Source organism: Parambassis ranga, chromosome 21, assembly GCF_900634625.1.
Source record: "Parambassis ranga chromosome 21, fParRan2.1, whole genome shotgun sequence".
NCBI classification, from domain to species: Eukaryota; Metazoa; Chordata; class Actinopteri; family Ambassidae; genus Parambassis; species Parambassis ranga.
In genome coordinates, this window is record NC_041041.1 from 16,578,146 (window position 1) to 16,600,021 (window position 21,876).

The following is a 21,876-nucleotide window of genomic DNA, read 5'->3' on the forward strand; positions in this document are numbered from 1 at the left end:
ACACAAAAGTCTTAATAAGTGAAATATTTTTAGATTAAAATGAAAAAGTCTGAGACTTGCAGTACCTTCATTTCTCTTGCCTGAACCTCTTCCTAAAAAGTCACAGTCCAAAGTTTTGAGGTTGTATTTATGATAGCTTCACACTGACTCCATGACTCACCTGAGTACTCTGTCTAACAGCCTCACAGACTTCACTAATGCACCTTTTACTGGTACATTATCAGATTGTTGCACACATTCTGCAGGTTCCATTATCTTCAGTGATTTCAGATGGACATCTTGCATCACTAAAACACCGGCGCTTCCATTTGTGAGCAAATGTGATCCTCCTGGGAGGTGTTCCTAAGTGTGGTGTGCTGTATGTTTTTGTCTGTTTACAGTTTATGAGAAAAAGAGCTGCAGTAGCAGACGTCATTATAGGCTTGGGCCAGGTAGCAAATGGAGTGCTTTAGCTGGACTAGGTATGTAGAAAGTGCTGTTTCCAATTATTATGTTGCTATTTGTGATACAGAGGTTAGCTTCACTGTCCATTGGAGAAATATACTGTTACAGTAGAGTGGACAACGTAGTTAAAACTGCATCATAACTGTGCCAATCGAGGCTTTGCAGTAGGTGGCATTCTGCCAGGTTGTGTGACATAGTCCTTTATCAGTGTTTTCTCAGTCTGTTGGAATGTTAAATTACCACCAGAGCCTTTGTTTTAACAGGAAAACAGTCACATTCTCAACAAGTATTGTTAACCACAGAAAGAGTTTGTTTTGCGCAGTATGTATTTCTCATTGGACTTCTCCTTCTCTTTTTTCACAATTGTGTTATTAGTGCTGACAGAGAGTCCTGCAGAGGATCCACAGTCACCGGTAGGAGGAGAGTGAAGGACAGACAGGCTGAGGCGAAGCTGGCTGAGGGGAGTGACCAGATGCAGTAAAGGGGTATGGATGTCAGAGTGAGAAGCAGGAGGAGGAGGGAGTAGCAGATCAGGAGGGAAGGCTGGTGAGGAGGGCAGTGTAGTGAATCAGGATGAGGAGTGGAGCAGAGCAGTGATCGGGGAATCAGGTTTCTCAAATTGGAGAGAGAAGAGGAGAGGCTGGGCCAGAGTTCCCTTTGGACACTCCCAGTCATTTAAAGGCCCTCAGTTTAGCTAACAGTCCCAGGACTCTCCTTGAGTCTGGATCTCGCACTCCCCTCTCAGGACCCTCACCACTCCCTCTGAGAGCTTCCTCACCCCCCTCTGGAGGTCTGACTTCTAAGATACCCAGTAATTTCTGTACTTTTGGTAAGTATCTTGTTCTTTCTGTTATAATAAATGCCAAATTGTCCTCTCTTAATGAGTCTTTTTTTAGCTGCAGTTGCATGCGGACTTTGCTGAAGTGATGCTTTTACATCTCACGTTTCTGCCTGATTCTAATTTAATGTGCATCACCCTCCCTCCCCCACTATGTTTTGCAGTCATATGGATTTATAGAACTGCTGCTGCCTGTTCACTTGTTTGTGGAATTCTTCACATAACTGTGTGCAGGAAAAAGGCGGTCATGGATAAATATCAGCCACACTGTGGGTTTGGACCGTTCCTGTGATGCATTCAAGGGCTTTATACTCAAAAGTTTGCACACACTGAAAGTCAGAAGCTATTGGTTGTAATGACAGCGCTCTTCATTCTCTATTTCCATTCTGCCAGAGACATCCTCCTGAGTCATGTCCCTGTCTGTTTGTGTGCCTGTGTGTGTGGTCAGCGATCTCCCTAATGAAGTGGCCTTGCGTGACTCAAGGCCCTCAAAATAAAACATCATGTGACCTAACAGCAGCTTAAAAGTCTGGACTTGGAGTCTGGAGGAGGGTGTGTTAACCAACTCGACAGTAAAGGCTGGATGGAAAATAAAAACGTGGCTCTGCAGTGAGAGCACAAAGCTTTGGTTTATGGAGCAAATCACTGTGGAAAAGAAGCATCTGTCTCAGTAGGAGGGAGATATTGAACTGTTAAGCAACTGTGAATGCATTCCGTGCATCACGCCAGTCATACTGTGGTGAGAACTCTCATGAACTTGCTGGCACAGAGGAACATAGCAGAAGATATGATCTTGTTGTTTCAGAGGACAATGAGAGGAAACGATAGCTGTTACACAGAAATACAACTATACCGACTTGAGGAAACCTTTCCTCTAAGGAAGCGTTTGATCCACATTTATCAGTGGAGAACAGAGATAGCAGTTCAAAATGACACACGGCCAGATTCTCCTCACGGTTTACACTGTGTTGCCATGTTAATATTTGCTTTTATCTTTAGTTTTGCAGCCATTTGGACAAAAATCAACGCATTGGACAAAACTTAAATATATTTCATTGGCTTAATAAAACTTCAGACATCGGAGCTCTAAATGAACGTCTGTGCCATTAATATTTTTGCATGTTTTTCATTCGGAGCATTTTTTTAAATCATTGTCTTGGAGGGACTTTAATAAAATCACAGGAAGATGAAACATATCAGGATGTGTCCTGGTTTCTGATGCATGCACAGGCTGCAGTAGCTGCTGTACTTCCCGCTAATGACAGAGTTAAGATTGATGATATGAATCTAACAAGATTTAAATCCTGATCCTTAAATCTTGAAAACATGACACATGGTTTTTTTTGTATTTTGTTTTGTTTTTGGAGAACATTTTCAGCTAGTCCCTTCCTCTATATTTAAACACTCAGTCCAGCATACAGATCCCTTCTTTGTGGAAGTCGGATACCTCTAGAAAGGGATCCGCTATTAAACCGGTGACCATGGAGCTCCTCTTGGAGAAGAGGTCTGACATGTCATGTCAGGTGTTGCTGTGGATGAGTTCAAATACATACCTGTGGGCTTAAAAACTGTGCTGACTTGGAATTGAACATAAATGAACATCAATATTGCAAAACTTTCTCTGTAATTACTTCAAGAGTTAAACTGCATATGCATGTAACATGAGCTGTATAACTCATCTATGTCTACCAGATGTTTCCCAACACTGGATCAGCAGGGAAATCCATCCTAAAACAATGCACAGTTCTCTTACTGAACCAAAGAGACTAGCATGAATTTGTGCAACTAAATAAATCAAAGAAACCCTTCTGAAAATAGATACATATATATATTACACTGTGGTCAGTAAATAGTTGATTTATGAAGTGGCCTAGTAAATACAGAGCCTCTACAAAATGTATTTAGATTGGATTCTGGGAGAAGTATCTTGAACAACTGACATATGTGTCTGTTTTACAGCACATTTCCACTGGCATGTGTCAAGAATAAAAATGGATCCCGAATGCTCGCGTGAGTAAATGTTATTCACTCACACAAAAGATGGAAAGACTGCAAAGATTTTACAACAGTTTAATAATCTCATGCTCTAATTGGACTTGAGATCCTCATTACCTTTGTGCAGGTATCCAAGATGATCCAGATATTAAGGTGATGATGGCAGGGTCGACTCTGAGGAAAGTCAAATCCCGTTCCTGGAAGAAGCAGCGACATTTCCGGCTTTTGGAGGATGGACTGACAATCTGGTACAAGTCCAGATGGGCGGGAAAAGGCCACTCAACCTGTGAGTACAAGTACTCAAACCCACATATATGATTGTATTGGTTTATTAACATTGAACAGCCTCTGAATAAGCAAGCCATGTTATACTGAATGTTAGTTTCTTAGGATCAGTGAAATGCTACATGTGATTTATTTTATTTATTTTCTTAAATCAGTTTTTAAAAAGTCTAAAATTACAGTTGTACATACAGATACAACACACAGAAGAATACCCAAAGCACTACAAGGCCCCTCACCAATCTAATCACATAATGCAGCCATGCCCACAGCTTGAGCCAATTAGATTAAAGAGCAGTAAGTATTGATTTCTCTAGAATGCCTTGGCAGTAAATGCCATCCTTCGGTAGCTGCTGCACACATGCTGACTTAGAGCACTTCTTCCAATAAATAACCATGCACATCACGTTCCTGCAACATGCACAGTCTGAGACCTTTTTGCTGCATCTCAGAGTTTTTAAGAGGACACTAGTCATTGTCATACAAAATGTATCATATAATTAAATCTTCATACACTGAATTAATGTATTTAACATAATTGCACTCGTCTTAGTTTCAGTGACAGAGGTGGAGGCAGTGCGGGAGGGCCATCAGTCGGAGGTCCTGCTGAGCCTCGCTGAGGAGTTCCCGGCTGACCTCTGCTTTACCTTGGTGTTCCATGGTCGCCAAGGCAACTTGGACCTCGTGGCTGATTCCCTGGAGGAGGCCCAGGCTTGGATCCAAGGAGTGCGCAAGCTGATTCACAGAGCTCAAACAATGGATGAGAAGGAGAGGCTTGACCAGTATCCTTTGACTCCACATAGATGTGGCTTGCTGGGATGAGTGTTTGTTCTTGTGTTGGCAGATACTAACTCATCCACGTCTCTAAACAAAGAGTAGACTGATTTTGTAAAGCACTTCCCCCTGTGATTCTTAAAATCATGGTTTTGAATCAAAAAATGAACTTCAGAGTTGCCCTCAACAACTTCTTAGGTGGGTCTGGGACTGGTTTCAGAAAGCTGACAAAAACAAAGATGGAAAGATGAATTTCAAAGAAGTGAAGAAGCTGCTGAAGATGATGAACGTAGATATGAATGAAGAACACGCTCTGCATCTCTTCACAGTAAGTTTGACCTCTTTTAAAGGATTTAAAGGACATTGCTGTTACCTTTAAACATTGAGTGTTTACCTCTAAAAGCGTGAGCTCTAGCACACAGCATGACATGTTACTGGTGGTGGACACATGGCTGCTGCAGAGGGGTTTACAACAGTAACAAAGCATGTTCTTTATTTCCACAGATGGCGGACAAATCAGAGAGCGGTTCCTTGGAAATTGAGCAATTTGTCCACTTCTACAAGATGCTGACTCAGCGGGATGAAGTCTGGAAGGTGTTCCAGGACTATTCAGGAGATGGAGAGAGGTTGATGTTGGAGGAGCTGCAAAATTTCCTGCAGACAGAGCAATACGAAGGAGAGCAGAGTGTCCAGCATGCCCAGGAGCTGATTGACTGCTATGAACCATCAGAGACAGGTAACAAATGAAGAAGTGCATCTTTAGGTCCTGTTTTCTTTGGGCACAGCTTTTGGAGACCCTTAAAATGTGATGGGATATTGCACAACTGCCATATAAAATAATCACGAATATTCTTGTTCTTGTAACAGAATTACTACGAATAAGAGCAGGGTCACTTAATTTTTTATCAGTATGTTGTTGATACTTTCTGTCTCTGTGCATCTAGTCCCCTAGCACTGCTTGTCCCCAACATGGCCACAATTCATTCTATTTCTTCATTATAATAGCACTGATTAGCACTGCCCCTGGATTATTCTGTAGTTATGACTCAACCTGTATTGTAATCTCTGGGCAGCTATGAAACAAGGCGCCATGTCCTTGGATGGTTTCCAGGTGTACCTGTGCTCCCAGGAGGGCTCCATATTCAAACCTGAGTACCAGAAGCTTCACCAGGACATGAGCCAGCCACTCAGCCACTACTTCATCTCCTCTTCACACAACACATACCTCCTGGAGGACCAGCTGCGTGGACAAAGCAGCTTGGAGGCATACATTCAGTGAGCTGAACTTCATTACAATGACATGGCACACAAAATAACACAGCAACGATAACTGCTGTCTTTTGAGTGTGTGTGTGTTTGTTTGTTTGCAGGGCTCTGAAGAGAGGCTGCCGCTGCGTTGAGGTGGACTGCTGGGATGGTAGTGATGGGGAGCCTGTTGTGTATCATGGTCACACCTTGACCTCAAAAATCCTCTTCAAAGACGTTATTTCAACAGTCAAGGAGTACGCATTCAAGGTGAGCATGACTGTGCTTCACCCAAAACACACACACGTTATCACGCGCTGTCAGAATAAGCACTAATCTGTGGACAGCACTCTTACATGATTTGTGTTAAAACAGTAGAAATATTCCCCATTAAAAACCAATTGAAAACAACCAGGAATTTCTTACGTGTCTCCACCTCCAACTTTCATTCTTCAGTCTTAGCTAAGAATCATGGGGATGCTTATGCTTTTGTGTCCTGTTTGACAGACGTCAGACTTCCCGGTCATCCTGTCCCTTGAGAATCACTGTGGTGTGGAGCAGCAGACAGTAATGGCCCAACACCTAAAACAGGTCTTGGGTGACATGCTGCAGACCACCTTGTTGGATGGACAGGTCCCACAGCAGCTCCCATCTCCTCAGGTCAGATTGAACTCTGTTCTAAGTTTGCTGGGGGGAAGCACCCATGGACTGCTTCTTTCAGTTATGAAGCTTGCACAAAATTACAAATAAACTGTGATATAGACATTGGTTTTAAATATTGACCTGACTTTTTTTGATGGAGGAAAACATGTTGGATGGGGTTATGGGGAGATAATTGTTCTGTTATCACCCATCATCTTATGATGACACTTTGCCAAAACATTGCAAAATAGTGAGCACATCTTTAAAGTCAATACTTCACTTTTCAAGCTTTATGAAACTTTTGTTGTTTGTGAGTTTGTTCCTTTTAATCCACAGAAATGTAAAGTTTTCTGATGGACTCAGAAGGAAACCTTGGTGTCATTAACAATTCATAGACATTTTAAAGATTAATGGTCAATGGGTGCCATGATGTGTATCGTACACTGGTCCTAAAAGCACTAGTAAACTTCCAAACTCTTCTCCATTAAAAAAAACACTTAGGACAATCAATGCTAACTGAAGTAATGGCAGATAAATGCTGGGAGGAATTCCCCAGATGATTTAGCCAATTAAAAAGTAGTGCATTGCTACATTTAGTTAGGAGACAGCAAAGTGGAATGAGATGGAACACCTTGCTGAACTGTCTGCCTACAGCAGATGCCAGAGGTTACCACTGCTTCTAACTTGGATATCATACATAGACGTGTTGACCTCATGGCTGTCCATTACAGGAACTGAAGGGGAAAATCTTGCTGAAAGCCAAGAAAATTGGTGGTCTAGAAGAGTGTCTGGATGAAACCTTGACAGATGAAGGTAGTGATGAAGAAGAAATGAGCAACGATGATCCTGAGAGCCTTTCAACCGAAGATCCACAGGCTGGGAACCACACCGATAAGGTAGATTCTCCTGGCGGCCCTTCCACAGTTTACCACATGAAAGCAGAGAGAGAACAATATCAGAGGAGATGGTGAAGCACGACAATGGTGTGAATGGTGCTTGATAGTAAAGAGAGACAGGAAGCTGGGCCGAGACAGGAGAGACTGTGAGGCGAGACTGAAGTAAGAGAAGGGAGATAAGTGTAGAGAAACAGGAAGGAGATGTTTTAAAGACAGATATAGGACAAACACTCTGAGGAGAGACAGTTTCCTACGATTTCATAGGTAAGTGTGACAATATCTACATGCATTTATGCGCTATGAATAAATAAACCTTCCTTTAAACAGTAAACAAATGGCCAGGACGTCATCACAGGATTAACTCTATTATTCACTGTTATTCTCCCTGGATGCTTAATGTGATGGGAATAGGATTTCAATTTTTTACTAACTGTGTTTATGGGCCTCTGTTGCAGAAGTCCAAACTGTCAAGGGAGCTGTCAGACTTGGTGGTTTACTGCAAGAGCGTGCACTTTCACGGCTTTGAGCATGCTCGCTCTCACGCTAAATTCTATGAGATGTCCTCATTCTCTGAATCCAAGGCCAAGAAGCTCGCAAAGGAAGCAGGTACCGTGAACATGATGGTTCCACATGCATATCTGATTGTATTGTCTGTCTGAGTTGTGGGTGAAGCAGCAGTTGTCTTTATGCATGTGTTCTTTTCAGGGACGGAGTTTGTGCAGTACAACACACAGCAGCTGAGCAGGATCTACCCCAGTGGCCTCAGGACAGACTCCTCCAACTATAATCCACAGGAGATGTGGAATGTGGGCTGCCAGATAGGCAAGGAGGAGGCTGCCCTCTGCTGGTTACACAATATACTGCATGTAAAATCACTAATGTATTGCCATCCACTATAGATGGATGCTGAATGAGGCTGTTTTGAGGATAGAGGAAAGACACTTATCTTTGATAGTTTAATATATTCTGAGTCAGGGGAACACTGTGGTGCAGAGATCCACAGCTAATTGCATTGTTTACCTGTCTGTCTCTTTCCCCACAGTGGCTCTGAACTTCCAGACAGCTGGTCTGGAAATGGATCTGAATGACGGGTTGTTCAGGCAGAATGGCTGCTGCGGCTATGTCCTCAAGCCTGACTTCATGAGAGATGGCAACACTCAGTTCAGCCCAGAGAAACCTGAGGAGCGGCAAGGCTACAAACCACTGCGCTTATCTATACAGGTGCATGAGTAAAACAGGGCTATACAAAATGAGCACAAATCTAAATAACATGTGCGCAATATGTCTATTTATCAGGTGATCAGTGGCCAACAGCTGCCGAAGGTTAATCAGAAGGAAGGTTCAATAGTTGACCCACTGGTCAGAGTGGAGATCTATGGAGTACCACCTGACCAAGCAAAGGATGAGACCAGTCACATTAACAACAATGGTAAAAAGTTTTCTAATCGTTTTTGCCACCAGAGCCATGGTTTGAAAAATGTGTTCACACTGTCACATCCTTGTTTGTTATATTTATTCACTGCCATCTCCCTGCAGGTTTTAATCCAGTGTGGAATGAAACTCTAAATTTTGTCATCCACACTCCTGAGCTGGCCCTGGTTCGCTTTGTGGTGGAGGACTATGACAAGGCTTCCAGAAACGACTTCATTGGACAGTTCACTCTTCCCCTAACGTGCATCCAAGCAGGTGAGTCAAGCTCACAGAGCACAGGAGGAGGAGCGGGGATAGAAAGGCAGGAATTTAAACAATTTCCCCCCGGGGATCAATAAAGTATTTCTGATTCTGATTCTGATTCTGATTCTGAAATCTTATCTGTGATCTTCTTCCATCCAGGATACCGTCACATACATCTGCTGTCTAAAGATGGAACGGCCATCCCTCCGTCCTCACTCTTTGTTAACATCAACATTTCAGAGCTCACATAAAGAAGTCACATCTGTCCAGAAGATTATGAACAGCATGTACTTAAATCTGATTTTTAGACGCTCTATCTCAGTCAGCAGTTAACATGTCATGTAGGATTTTCAGCATTATATGTTCATGTTTGCTTGTATTTTCTCCTGTAAAACCTCACAAAGAATGACATAAAGGAATGCTGCTTGTCCAGAATGTCTTAATATTATTTTTTAATGGAATGGAAACATTGCTAAATATCAGTATTTTAGATTTAGAAATATAAAGTAGTCAAGGTTTTTGATTACACTATAGTGAAGTCAAATTCCTGCATGATGGATCATTTCTATTTACAAATGTTTCTTACAAGGTTATATTGTGGAGAATGTAAATGAATGTGTATATAGGCCTGTGAATGATTGCAACACATTTTCTGAATGGTGAGTAAAATTTGTAAAATGTATTCCCATACCATCCTGTCTCACATGTTCATTTTTTTGTCAATATTAAATATAAATGCACATTTATTTTTAACAGCACACACATATTTACACCTTACATTCTCTCTATATGTACATACATTTTGCAGAATTAACTGGTCAGATATAAAAAGATGACAGATGCAGCAATCAGCCACGACATTAAAACAACAGGTGACATTTTATCCCAATAATATTGGCACATCGTCAATATGTCATCAAAATTTAAACTTGCAGACAGACATATTGATAGTGAGTAATCCTCTTGCACACACATTCAAATATAAAGTATCTCTGGAGTGTGGGGATTTTCAAGAGACAGAAATAAAAGCCAGGTTGTTATAATCCATATGTTATATGTTATAATCCAATACCTCAGAATTGGTCACTGAAAAAAGCCACAATCACATTCTATTAATTACCCATCTTGATATATTAAATAAAGAAGAGAATTTCTCTATATTTAGGTGCAAATACAGTATGTGCTTATATGGTTATTGTTATATCAGTAGCTTATCATGCATCTGCATTTACAACATTAGCAAATGTATATAGATGAGATTACCAGATGTGTTCTGCACAAAACACAACAAGGAAGAGTTATATCTAAGCATCCCCCATCACGTTTCCTGCAGAATGCACTACAACTGTCACACATAAACTGTTTAGTGTGCTGTATTAGTTTTATTGTGGTTGGCCTATGTCACCATCTCTATTCTGTGTCTTCAGAATTCTGTCTCAGCACCTCTTCAGCTACTTCCTCTACCTCAGTGACCAGAGGAAGAAGCTCATTGGCTGCCTCCTCCACTGTTGTCTGATCCAGACTCCCCTGCAAAGCCTCCTTCAGGGTGAGACTACCAGCATCAGAGTCTCTGACCACGCCGTGCTCCACTGACACCTCTGGGTGGTGCCTTTGCAGATGTTTGACCACCTGGAACTTCTGTTTGGCCCTGTAGGAGCAGTGGCGACAGGAGAAAGGCTGCTGTTTAGTGTGAGACAGGTAGTGATGTCTGAGACCGGCTGGCCACCGGAAGGCCTTTTGGCACAGGCCGCATGTGTATGGCCGATCGTCGCTGTGTTGCCGCTGGTGGGTCTTCAGTATGAAACTAGTCTTGAAGGCTTTGCCACATTTCTCGCAGACATAAGGGCGCAGGTCGCAGTGCTGTGTGTCCCGGTGTGCACGGAGAGCATCTGCTCTGTTGGTGCGGTAGTCACACTCATCACAGGCATACGGCTTCTCACCTGCAGAAGACATATTGACCAAATTATAGTTCTTGAAACATACAGGTATTCTGATGATCAACATTAATATCTTGCTAGTACCTGTGTGCTTGGTCATATGGTACTTCAGTTGAGTTGCCCACTTGCATTTGTAACCACATTCTGGACAAAGGTACTTCTTCTCAACTTGGTGGACCCTCATATGAAGCTATGAATAACAAAAATTTTAGTTTAGCAGTTTTCACTGTTTTCCACTTAAAACCATTAAACGTGATTTGCAGACAAACTCACACAAAAGGCTAGCTTAAAAAGCTTACCTTCAACCTTGACGGATCAGTACAGGTGTAACTGCACTGCTCACAGCTGTAAGGCTTCTCTCCTGTGTGTATGCGTATGTGCCATGTAATCTTCTGCTTGTTCCGGGTTGAATACTTGCAGTCTGTGCATTTGTATAAGCGCTTGCTCCCATGTGAACGGAGGTGCTGCTCCAACACTAGTTGATGGCAACAAGCAAACTCACAAATGCTGCACTTTAGAGGCTTGTCCTCTGGAGCTCCTTTCTCATGTTGGCTCAGGAGATGCTGAGCTAACAAAGGCTTTGTTCTGGTAGCGAAGGGGCACAGCTGACACTGATGTGCCATGTGGCATCTCTGATGAATCTCAAGGCTTTCCTTAGTCTCAAAAGACTCCTGGCATGTGGTGCACTTCACTTGGGAGTGCTTGCTCAGTTGGTGTGACTTAAGAGTGACATCGCTGCTACATGTGTAGTCGCACTGCTTGCATGAGAAGCAGGTCTGGAGCTGGTGCACACGTTTGCAGTGGTTCCTTAAAGCAACCTCTGAACTAAATTGAGCATCACAATGGGTGCAAATGTGCTGCAGCTCCCCTGTGTGGCATCTGAGCTTGTGGCGTCTCACGTCATCAAGTGTGTAGCCACTGAAGTCACACAGGGAGCAGAAGTGAGTGGGCTGTTTGTCATGAATGCGCGTCTTATGCTGACGCAGTTTGGTGACAGCTCCAAAGGTCTTGTCGCAAATGTCGCAGCTGTGACGCCCAACTCCTGTGTGCAGGGACTCATGCTCTTCTAGGCGATAACGCCTTGTGGTGCTAAAAGGGCAGAAACGACATCGGTGTGGCTGTGTACCTTTGTGTTTAAGTGCCACATGACGTGCCATGCGGCGTTGTTGTTTGCAGCTAAAAGTACAATGCTGGCAATGCAGATGTTTAGCAGCACCAAACGTTTTTTTGTTGTGAACATACAGGACGTGGTGGGTTAAAGACATTTTAGATTTGGCTACAAATGAACACAAGGTGCACTGGACTTCACCTGCCTTCATGCAGCCTTTCTTTTTATGGCTGTCTAATGCTCTTTTCTGACTGCATTTAAAGGCACAGCTTGGGCAGCCAAAGATTTGGGCCTTCTTAGAAAATTCTGCAGGGTGTTCATCATCCTGCTCCTCCTGGACTTTATTTTGGACTGAGCCATTACCATCCTCTTCATCCGCTCCTGACATAACCTGATTCTTTTTTTCCTTAAAGAGTTTTCTGCAGGTTGAGAGGTGCCGTTGAACTGTTGGAAGTTTGACTGATGAAAAACTACACAGCTTGCATTTGAATTTCCCATCTTTTTTATTGTAGTTTTTTTCCTGGTTGTCACTTTTGTCAGTTTTTTTTACTAGCATGATATCAGTCTGAGTTCTGCTTTGCTGATTAGAAGAGCAAACGTCCTTTTCTTGCTGATGAAATTCTGGATCCGAGGAAATTTCATGTCGTGAGACTAGATGCTCCATCTGATCACACCATGTTCCTCCATCCATATGTTTGGATCCTTCCTGACCTACAGTAGAGTCCTTTAGGTTTCTCACAAATGTCCTTGTTTTCCGTGGAAGTGTCGGGCACTGCTTTTTAAGATGGTTATCAAGCCCACGCCTCTGTTTAAAATGGGCACCACAGGCCTGGCAAACGTGTCCTGTCGTCCTGCTATAGCACACAGCCTGGCTGTGGTGCTTCAAAGCTGTCTCCTTACTGGTTACATATGAACATTTGTCACAGTGATAAACTTCTTTAGTTGGCACCACAAGCATTTGCACCCGTCCTTCTAAAACCATGGCTTCTGCTTGGTCCTTGTCATGCTTCTTCATAGCTTTCAGGTGAACCTCTGATTGTACTTCCTGATTCTGTTCAACTGAATAAGTGGAATTATTTTCCACCTCAGATGTCTCCGGTATTATTGTATTATCCAAGTCACTTTGTTCACACTCTGGCATTCCTGCATCATCTTCTGATGATGAACTTGTAGAGATGCTTGCATTTTCTTGTGACATTTCAGGCAGTTTATTGCAGTTGAAAGTGGTGGCATCTTTTTCCTGCTCATTTGTTAAAGACGGGGTTTGATAATCGGTGGCTGAAAGTGTAGTTAAAACAAGAGTACAGTACTCCTCAGGACTGTTGATAGATGGAGGAGGATTCGAAAGGCCTTCGTCAACAATCTCTTGAGAAGCAACATCTAAAGCATCCACACAATCTACAAGTTGTGAAGCAGCTGCAGTTTCTTTGCTAGAACTGTGATCTGCCAAGTCAGGCAGAGGAGGTATAGATGCTGGAAGCCCTTCACAAATCTGCTCCTCATCGACTGAAGGCTTAATGTAAAAATCCTGCATGATTTCAGTTGATTTCCTCTCTTTTTCCTTTGCAGCGTAGTTCTCCAGCCACGCTTTGTCTCCTGGTACATACCCATGGGCTTTCCTCTTGTGAAGAAAGAGGCTGATGCTGCTGAACGACGCATAGAAGCAAAGAGCACAGCGAAACTCTTTCAGCTTGGTGTGTTTACAGTTCTCATGGTTTTGAAGTGCTTGTCGGTAGGAGGTGGTGTATGTACAGTATTTGCACTTATACACAGCTGCTGGTTTCTCTTGTCCAGAATGTTTGGCCAGCATGTGATTGCGAAGCTCATATTTGCGCTTGCATGCATAAGCACAGATCTCACACATGAGTGATTTGTCCTGATGTCGTAATTTGTGGCTGTTCAGCTGGTCCATGCGGTGACAGCGATATGGACACTGATCACAGGCGTACCTAGGACAAGAGAGAGAGGAAGTTTGCCAGTCTTTTTAACAGGAGAGCTATTTTTAAAGTGACAAATAATCACACGCAAATGTACAAAAATACATTTCCATGACCCTTGTCTTTGGGGGAGGGTTTAGATCAATTAGTTTAAACTTAAAAGTTAAACGATATCTTCCATTTACAGTAACAAAAGAACACATCCCATCGATTTCCCCCCTACTGTCTTGGAGGTAGTCCCTGTGCACCATGATTTGTACCCTGTGTCAACCAATCCACAATATGAGAACTAGTGTCTACCTGAGGTCTCCAGCATGTTTCCTCATGTGGACATTAAGATAGTGCTTCCATTTAGTGACGTATCCACATTCAGCACACATGAAGTTCTTGTCGTCTGAGTGAGTGAGCATATGTTTGGAGAGGTAGGACTCATCTCGACACCTGAAGTCACACAGGCTACATTTGTGAGGTTTCTCGCCTTAAAAAAGATAAAGAGGTGTTTTGTTAAAAGATTATGGACACTGTTAAGCAGTTATATGACCCTCTCTATAAATATATACTCACCACTGTGCATCAGCATGTGTCGCTTCAATCCCCTCTTATGCGAGGTCACGTAGCTGCACTGAGAACAGCTATGGATCTTCTCGTTGGCGTGCAGATGTCCAATATGCTGCTCAAACTCCACAGGGTTAAATGTAATAAAGCAGCAAAAATCACAGCAAAGCTTTTCATTGCCGGGGTGACCAAGCCGCTGGTGCTGGAGGAAGACAGTTTTATTGGAGCAAGAAAAGTCACACTCTGAGCAGTGATAGGCGAGGTGGGTCCGGTAATGATCCTCCATTTCTCTCTTGCTTTGAAAAACAGCACCACAGGCATGATGACGACATTCTACTGCTTTAATCCTGTGTACTTCAGCAGCATGTCTAATAAGATCTTTGCCCAAGGAACTCTGAAAAGGACAACTCTCTTGGAAACAGGCCAGTGGCTGATTGTCTAACTGGATGTTGTGTGTCTTCATATGAGCCTTAAGCACCCTGCTCTGGCGAAACCTTTCTCCACATGTGGGACACAGATAGCTGTGATTGTTTATGCCATCCTGAGATTCATCAGCATGCATACTCGACAGGTGACGGCGGATTGCATTCCTCTCCACGGCCGAGTAGTCACACAAGTGGCAATGGTGTATCTTCTCCCCAGCTTCACGCAGCCTATGTACGCGAAGCTTGCTCTTGCTGGTGAAGTATCGCTTGCAGGTGGGACACTGGAGACTGGGGTTAGGGAAATGTAGGTGAAGGTGCTCCTGCAGGTGAGAGCGCATCTTGAAGCAGCGACGACACTTGGGGCAGATGTGGGTCCGATAAATGTGCTCTGATCCCTCTGCAAGGTACTCTATGAGACAAAAACATTTTTCTGTAAAAACAAATTGCATCTTATGACTGATACGTTTGTGGCCTATTGTAGAAAAAGATGAGTTATAGAGATCTCCTTTATTCAGTTCTTTAAATGATTATGCAGAACATTTTCAGCTAATAACCCAGATAAGTCCAGTCACCATCACCAAATAGAGACCAGACAACATACAACACATCAGCGCACACTGGCACTTTGCAATAGAGCCACAGGAACCTGAGAATATGACCAGTAGGACAACAAACCAGTCCATCTACAGTGGTAAACATTTCCACATATCGTGTTGATGAAAATTCTCAGTCCTCCAGGTCATCCACATATCAAAACCTACCCTATTGCCCCAATGTTGTGACACTATCTGTGGCCCTCAATAATAATAATAATAATAATGCATTGGTCTTATATTGCACTTTTCTGCTGGGCACTTAAAGCGCTTTTTACATTGAGATGCATTATTCATTCACACCACCACCGTCATTCACACAGTGGCAGTGGTAAGCTACAGATGTAGCCACCTCCCCAGGGGGAGACTGACAGAGACGTGGCTGCCAAGGTGCGTTGTTTCTAGTACAACATTAATGAAAATTGTTAATTTATACTTATTACTTAAGTAATTTGTGATCAGACACTACTGTAAGTGCAGCTACCTTTGGATGGCACTGGCTCAGGATCTTCTGCTGAAGGTGTGTCTTTTTCGACTGCCTTTCTTGCTCGTTTCATATTATTCCCTTCGCTCTCAGGCTTTTCTTCATGACCATTCTGTGATGATGTTGACGGCTCACAAGCTGGGTTGGATTTCCTTTTTTTGACCTGTGGTAGGTGGCTTCCAGGAGTGCAAATGGACAGAGGCTCAGGGTCATTCCCTAAACAAATATGTAGAACAATCAACATATTTACCCCATTAGTTTAAATTGAATAATAGATGAGATTTCTATATGTTAGTTTCTGTTTACCTGGAGCATAATTTGGCAGATGGTTGTGCTCCATAAGGTGAGCAGCCAGATCTTGTGCATTATGTGTGACAAACTGACAGTAAGAGCAGCCGAAGGGCATGTGGCCTGTCCAGTGGCTTTCCATCTCCTCGTGTGTGAGACATGACACTTTACAGAGCCGGTATTTGCAAGGGATAAGAGTCAGACCATGCGAGGACATCAGATGTGTTTGATATTCCTGGCGGTCTGCACTGCTGAACTGGCAGCCTTGTTCAGAGCAGGAGAACAATCGTTTCAACTCGTGCTCACTGTGGCTGTTTTTAAAGTGGTGTTTCAGGGCAGCAGGCTTGGAAAAGACTTCACTGCACCGAGAACACTTATAACTGACCAGTTGCCCTTTACTGGATGGAGATGTTTGTCTGTTTGAGCAGGGGTGAAAGACAAACATGCTGCTGTCTGAGAAACTTTTTCCACATTTTTCACATCCATAGTCGGGAATTTCCATCGTGTCTGTAAATCAGAGCACAGTGTTTAAATTTAATGCTTTATGTCAATGTATTTTTAGTGTAAGTGCAATATATAGATGAAACCATTCACGCAAGTTTAAGCTACTGCTGATGTGTTTTAACTAAACGGCTTAAAATGAGTGATCCTTTTGACCTGTTAAGTATAAACCTTTTCTTAATCACAATCTAGTCCATAATAACATAATAATGGCATGTAATAACACAGCTAGTACGACTGCAGAAAATAAATGACGTTACTTACCTTACAAAGAATTTGGTGTCAGACCTACTGCCCGACTTTCCACCGTCCCTTCTATCTGAAAAACAAAATATCAACATTTATTAGTTTAACTGTATGGCTGCCCCGTAAAGCTCCCAAATCAGCCTTTATTGGCTATCACTTTTCCCTACTTCAAAATTTACAATCGGCGATAGTCGTCAAAGTCTCACTTGTTATTTAGAAAGATTATAAAGTAAACACACTGCTCTGACAACAACGTTATTGAGGCTAGCCGAGCTAACGTATGTTAGCTTGTTGTTGTTTTTGCTGCGGGGCTTAGTTCCTGTTTTCAATTAATTTAGCGGTTCGTTAACACTAAAATGCGTAACCATATATAACCCACCAAAATATGTTTTCCAATAGCTCGTATTGCAGATTGTGTGCAAAATACGTTAAGCGTAACAAACAGCTTGAAAAGGGAACGAATTTTCATGAGCACCGGCAAGTAGCCGGAATGGTTTTCATCAAACACAGGAAGTGTAACAGAGGTCGCTGTCGCTACGGCGCTACATCTATACATTGCACACATGAGGATTTTAGGTGGCTGAAATGCTACTTTTGAATTAAGGGTGTATACGGGAAATTGTAAAGTCTTGGGCGGTGGTAAGATGATGACAGAGAAATGTTTATTATTTAACATTAATAACCGTTTCATTTGCTGGTACCAGTTGTCTTTACACTGCACGATTACCAGCTAATTTTAAGGTTTTTACCCAAGAGGAGTGATTTATGTTTAAATGTACAAACTGACTGGTCTGTCACGTTGGACGGCAAATGAATTTTCACTCCGTTTATAGGTGTATACCTCTATGAAGTGTTTAACAAGGACATAGAATCTGAATTCCCTGGAGGAGTACAGAATTCACCACCATGCCCATGTCAGACTTACTGGACGGCCTCAAGGACAACCCTTACTTTGGGGCTGGTTTTGGACTGGTCGGAGTTGGGACTGCGTTAGCATTGGCCAGAAAAGGTGCCCAGGTGGGAATGATCTTCTTCCGCAGGCACTATATGATCACTCTGGAGGTCCCCAGTAGAGACAAGAGCTACCACTGGTTGCTGAGCTGGATCACTAAGCATGCCAGGCACACTCAGCACCTCAGCGTGGAGACCTCCTACATAGCACATGAGAGTGGACGGGTTCACACTCAGTTTGACTTCCACCCAAGTCCTGGGAACCACATTATCTGGTCAGCAATATATTCTAAATATAATGTTGTACATTTATCTTTATGACTAACAGTGCAGTCACTTTTAAAGGTATACAAATATGTTTGTATTGGTATATATACTGACTATCACTGTGGTCTATAGGTATGGGAGGAAATGGATCAGGGTGGAGAGAACCAGAGAGAAGCAGATGGTGGATCTGCATACTGGAACTCCATGGGAGTCTGTCACCTTCACTGCCTTAGGCAGAGACAGGCGGATCTTCTTTAACATCTTACAAGAAGGTACAGATTTACTGTTCTGTATAAACTGATAGTGTTGACATGTGATAGATGCTCATTTAGAGAAGCTGTCAATCATGTTTTTAAGCAAGAGAACTGGCCCTGAAGCAGGAAGAAGGAAGGACGGTAATGTACACAGCCATGGGCGCGGAGTGGAGGCCCTTTGGGTTTCCACGGCGACGTAGACCCCTCAGCTCTGTGGTGCTGGAGAAAGGTGTTGGCGAGCGAATTGTAGATGATGTGAAGGACTTCATTGGAAATCCAAAGTGGTACACAGACAGAGGTAAAATTTAGAACACCAAAACTCCAGAATTGGATTTACATCCAATGTAAAATGACAAATGTTTCATATAAAAAATGGTTACCATTTTGGAATCACCTGCATACACCAACTGATTAACAGTGATTCTTTGTCTGTGTAGGCATTCCTTACCGAAGAGGATATCTGCTTTATGGTCCCCCAGGATGTGGAAAGAGCAGCTTCATGTCAGTGTACTTATTTTGATGCCCTGTTTGGTGTGCAACCTCATCAACGCTTTTGTACCTCACTCTATTTCAGCACGGCTCTGGCTGGCGATTTGGGCTATAGCATCTGTCTGATGAGCCTGAGTGACCGAACACTGTCAGATGACCGTTTGAACCACCTCCTGAGCGTGGCACCGCAGCAGAGCATCATTCTCCTAGAGGATGTAGATGCAGCTTTTGTCAGCCGTGAACTGGTTCCTACAGAGAGTGAGTAGAGAAATGGATTGGTGGGATTTCATTTATTGTTAGAAACTAGGGTTGGGCGGTATCCAAATTTTGATACCGTCAAACGCCCTCCATATTTCACCCCGGTATACGTGAATACCGCTCTGTGCGCCGTGCACCCCTTTTCTAATGGAAACAATTAAAATGATAAATGTGGGCTCAGACGGCACCAAACTGTTGGCTTGTGCCTACACCGTTCAGAAACTAAACACCATCTCAGATCTGGCTCGTCCTCTGAAGCGCAACAGTTTTCTTCTGAGGGACCCGGTCACGGGTGCGACTATAGCTCGCTCGCTCTCTCTCTCCTCTCCTCGCTGTCACATCGTGTTCATAAACTTTATCAAACGTCTCCAAAAGTAAAATACATTATACTACTGAAGTAAAACGGAAGATTCAACCACACAAGGCACCAAATAAAATATATTTAATATTTGATCCTTATGTTTTATATAAGTGGATTGCTTTTTTTAATTGACGGTATTAAAAATGATACCGTCGCTACCCGTGTGCCCCGCCGGTATACCTTAATACTTTAATACCGCCCAACCCTATTAGAAACCGTTGCTTGTTTTTATTTTCTCTTTTTTAAACATTGTGTCCTGTTTGCCCCTCAGACCCTTTGGCCTACCAGGGGATGGGGCGACTGACCTTCAGTGGACTGCTTAATGCTCTTGATGGAGTGGCTTCATCTGAGGCCAGGATAGTTTTTATGACCACTAACTTTATTGACAGGTACTGTTGGAAGACAAAAACTTGCTCACACACACACACACACACGAAATTAGAGGAAAAAGTAATTGCACAGGAATAATCCAACATGTTGTCTTTTTATGTTGCTAATCTGAGCATTGTCCTACACATTTGTGTCTTTACACACACACATTTTGGAAAAAAGAAAATACCTATTACTGACCTGCCCGTTTATTAATAAAAAAATGGTTGAGCTGCTTTTTGGTTACATCTATTAACTGTGCGCAGCTTTGAGGAAGACATGCAATTTAAATCAAAGTATAAAAACACTGTCACTCATAGTGATGAAAGGAAATAGAAATAGAAGGAGCTATGTCATGCCACCAATACTATGGAAGCTTTTTATCTTCATTGTAACCTTGTTTTGGTTTTGCAGCCCTCAAACTGCAGCAAACTAGTGAACATAAACATCCATATAACTTGAAGACTGAAACATAAGCTCTTTTCATGCAGAGATTGCTGCATTAAAGATCACCACTTTAACCAAGTTGTAAAATGTAATGATTTAAGTTTCAAAGTGTAAACACACCATAAGTAACCCAAAAATACTGCAAGGTAACATTTGAGTGCCTTGAATGTTGCGCACATTGTATCTTTGGTGATAATTAACTGCCAGTATTGACTCTAAGCTCTGCACACAGGTTGGACGCAGCACTAATCCGACCCGGTCGTGTTGATCTGAAGCAGTACATCGGGCACTGCACCCACTGGCAGCTCACCCAGATGTTCTGGAGGTTCTACCCAGACGAGCCTCGCTCTGAAGGAGAGCGTTTTGCAGAGCGTGCTTTAGCTGCTCACTCTGAGATTAGCGCTGCTCAGGTGCAAGGACACTTTCTGCTGCACAAATTGGACCCTGCAGGATCTATAGACAATGTTGCCCAAATAAAAGGATGACGGCATGCGGACAGATTTGCAGAGTGATGACTGAATAAAGAGAAATATGGTAAACACGAGTAAATTGTTTTTACATGTGCAGTCCATGGTCCTGATAGCCCCCCATGACCCTGCACTGCGGGATAAGCGGGTTAATAGAAAATGGATGGAAGGATGAAAAAAAATATTTTTTAAGGAATTCATAATCTAACCTCTTGGATTGCCATAAACTGTACAATGGTTTATGAGATTTGTTCTTCATTCTTTAATGTTAATTTTGTAACACACTTAGAGACTTAGAAACCCGGGGAGCGAGATCTTCACACTTTGCAGGCTACTTTGTACATTGAGATGGGGGTGCTGGGAGACAGGTCCACAGCAGGATCTCACACCCACACCTGTGTGTACTGGTCTTGTGTGTCATAATTTGTGCACACATGGAATCAAATCAGGAAGGATGGAAAAATGTAATTGGTGTCACAAACTGTAAGGGGTATTTTATTGTGATCCATGAGCAGCTCAATAACAGTGTGGAGATGAAATGTTTATTGTAACACAATACCATAAATAACACAACAATAATTAATATATGTGAATAGGTTATACAGTGTGATAGGCTAATAAGTGGTTGGTGGTTTAGTGGTTTCAGAAAACCTTGCAAAAAGCAGCTCTGTAATCATGTGATCATTATTTCACCAATTATCCTGCAGGGGGAGACATGATTGCAGGAAAAGTGATTGAATTTGAGTGCCATTCACACCTGCACTCTAAAGACAGTCACAACACACACACACACCACCCTCCTTTTCATCACATCATTCAACAGCCATCCCTTCAGCAGAGCTTGTTAAAATGATTTATAAGAAAAACTCCCAGGGAGAAACACTAATGTCATATATTTCATCCAGTGCAGTGAGGAATGCTCTGATCTGGACATTGGTGAAACTAAACAACCACTCCACAGAAGAATGGCTCAACACATCCTGGATGAGCCGCACTACCTGAGCAGCTTGTGTGGGTTGTAGACACCGCCTCATGCTACCTCTAGGGGTGAGAGCACTGACAAAATGCAAACATGATCAAACATCAGGCAGAAAGGATGAGAGCAGAGAAATGGTCTGTGGTCAGCACCTGCAGAGCCTCTCCTTTATA

The 21,876-nt window shown here is 42.7% G+C and overlaps 3 protein-coding genes across 6 annotated transcripts; 2 read left to right on the forward strand and 1 right to left on the reverse strand.

The window, feature by feature from the left end:
- The first annotated feature begins 443 nt into the window (after positions 1-443).
- On the forward strand, positions 444-9,415 carry plcd4b (phospholipase C, delta 4b). Its single transcript, XM_028393603.1, has 17 exons — positions 444-461; positions 820-1,273; positions 3,242-3,292; positions 3,405-3,563; positions 4,113-4,341; positions 4,532-4,661; positions 4,838-5,069; positions 5,407-5,608; positions 5,704-5,848; positions 6,086-6,238; positions 6,952-7,116; positions 7,572-7,722; positions 7,822-7,938; positions 8,159-8,337; positions 8,413-8,545; positions 8,653-8,802; positions 8,950-9,415. Exons 3-17 carry the CDS (start codon positions 3,274-3,276, stop codon positions 9,039-9,041), a joined length of 2,256 nt encoding a protein of 751 aa, XP_028249404.1. The 5' UTR covers positions 444-461; positions 820-1,273; positions 3,242-3,273; the 3' UTR covers positions 9,042-9,415.
- A 162-nt stretch (positions 9,416-9,577) lies between these two features.
- On the reverse strand, positions 9,578-17,336 carry znf142 (zinc finger protein 142). Of its 2 annotated transcripts, none has more exons than XM_028393710.1 (9): positions 17,244-17,336; positions 16,883-16,937; positions 16,136-16,624; positions 15,830-16,045; positions 14,337-15,161; positions 14,073-14,250; positions 11,027-13,784; positions 10,812-10,917; positions 9,578-10,730 (listed from the first exon to the last, which is right to left on the reverse strand). In XM_028393710.1, exons 3-9 carry the CDS (start codon positions 16,617-16,619, stop codon positions 10,201-10,203), a joined length of 5,097 nt encoding a protein of 1,698 aa, XP_028249511.1. In that variant the 5' UTR covers positions 16,620-16,624; positions 16,883-16,937; positions 17,244-17,336; the 3' UTR covers positions 9,578-10,200. The 2 variants fall into 2 exon arrangements, with proteins under 2 accessions (XP_028249511.1, XP_028249512.1); XM_028393711.1 differs by lacking the exon at positions 17,244-17,336 and adding an exon at positions 17,032-17,128.
- Positions 17,337-17,354: 18 nt separating this feature from the next.
- Positions 17,355-20,804, forward strand: bcs1l (BCS1 ubiquinol-cytochrome c reductase complex chaperone). 3 transcript variants are annotated; one of them, XM_028393713.1, is made up of 8 exons: positions 17,359-17,503; positions 17,698-18,090; positions 18,215-18,354; positions 18,440-18,634; positions 18,774-18,837; positions 18,911-19,083; positions 19,716-19,833; positions 20,493-20,804. In XM_028393713.1, exons 2-8 carry the CDS (start codon positions 17,771-17,773, stop codon positions 20,743-20,745), a joined length of 1,263 nt encoding a protein of 420 aa, XP_028249514.1. In that variant the 5' UTR covers positions 17,359-17,503; positions 17,698-17,770; the 3' UTR covers positions 20,746-20,804. The 3 variants fall into 3 exon arrangements, with proteins under 3 accessions (XP_028249513.1, XP_028249514.1, XP_028249515.1); XM_028393714.1 differs by having other exon boundaries at positions 17,360-17,440; XM_028393712.1 differs by having other exon boundaries at positions 17,355-18,090.
- Positions 20,805-21,876: the final 1,072 nt, after the last annotated feature.

Coding starts and splice junctions, on each gene's coding strand:
- bcs1l (XM_028393712.1), top strand. CDS start 17,771: ATGCCCATGTCAGACTTACTGGACGGCCTCAAGGACAACCCTTACTTT. Junction 18,838..18,910: donor TGTGGAAAGAGCAGCTTCAT/GTCAGTGTACTT, acceptor ACTCTATTTCAG/CACGGCTCTGGCTGGCGATT. Junction 19,834..20,492: donor ACCACTAACTTTATTGACAG/GTACTGTTGGAA, acceptor CTCTGCACACAG/GTTGGACGCAGCACTAATCC.
- plcd4b (XM_028393603.1), top strand. Junction 7,939..8,158: donor GAATGTGGGCTGCCAGATAG/GCAAGGAGGAGG, acceptor CTTTCCCCACAG/TGGCTCTGAACTTCCAGACA. Junction 8,338..8,412: donor CACTGCGCTTATCTATACAG/GTGCATGAGTAA, acceptor TCTATTTATCAG/GTGATCAGTGGCCAACAGCT.
- znf142 (XM_028393710.1), bottom strand. CDS start 16,619: ATGGAAATTCCCGACTATGGATGTGAAAAATGTGGAAAAAGTTTCTCA. Junction 16,046..16,135: donor TCTGCCAAATTATGCTCCAG/GTAAACAGAAAC, acceptor ATATTTGTTTAG/GGAATGACCCTGAGCCTCTG. Junction 14,251..14,336: donor ACACATGCTGATGCACAGTG/GTGAGTATATAT, acceptor ATCTTTTTTAAG/GCGAGAAACCTCACAAATGT.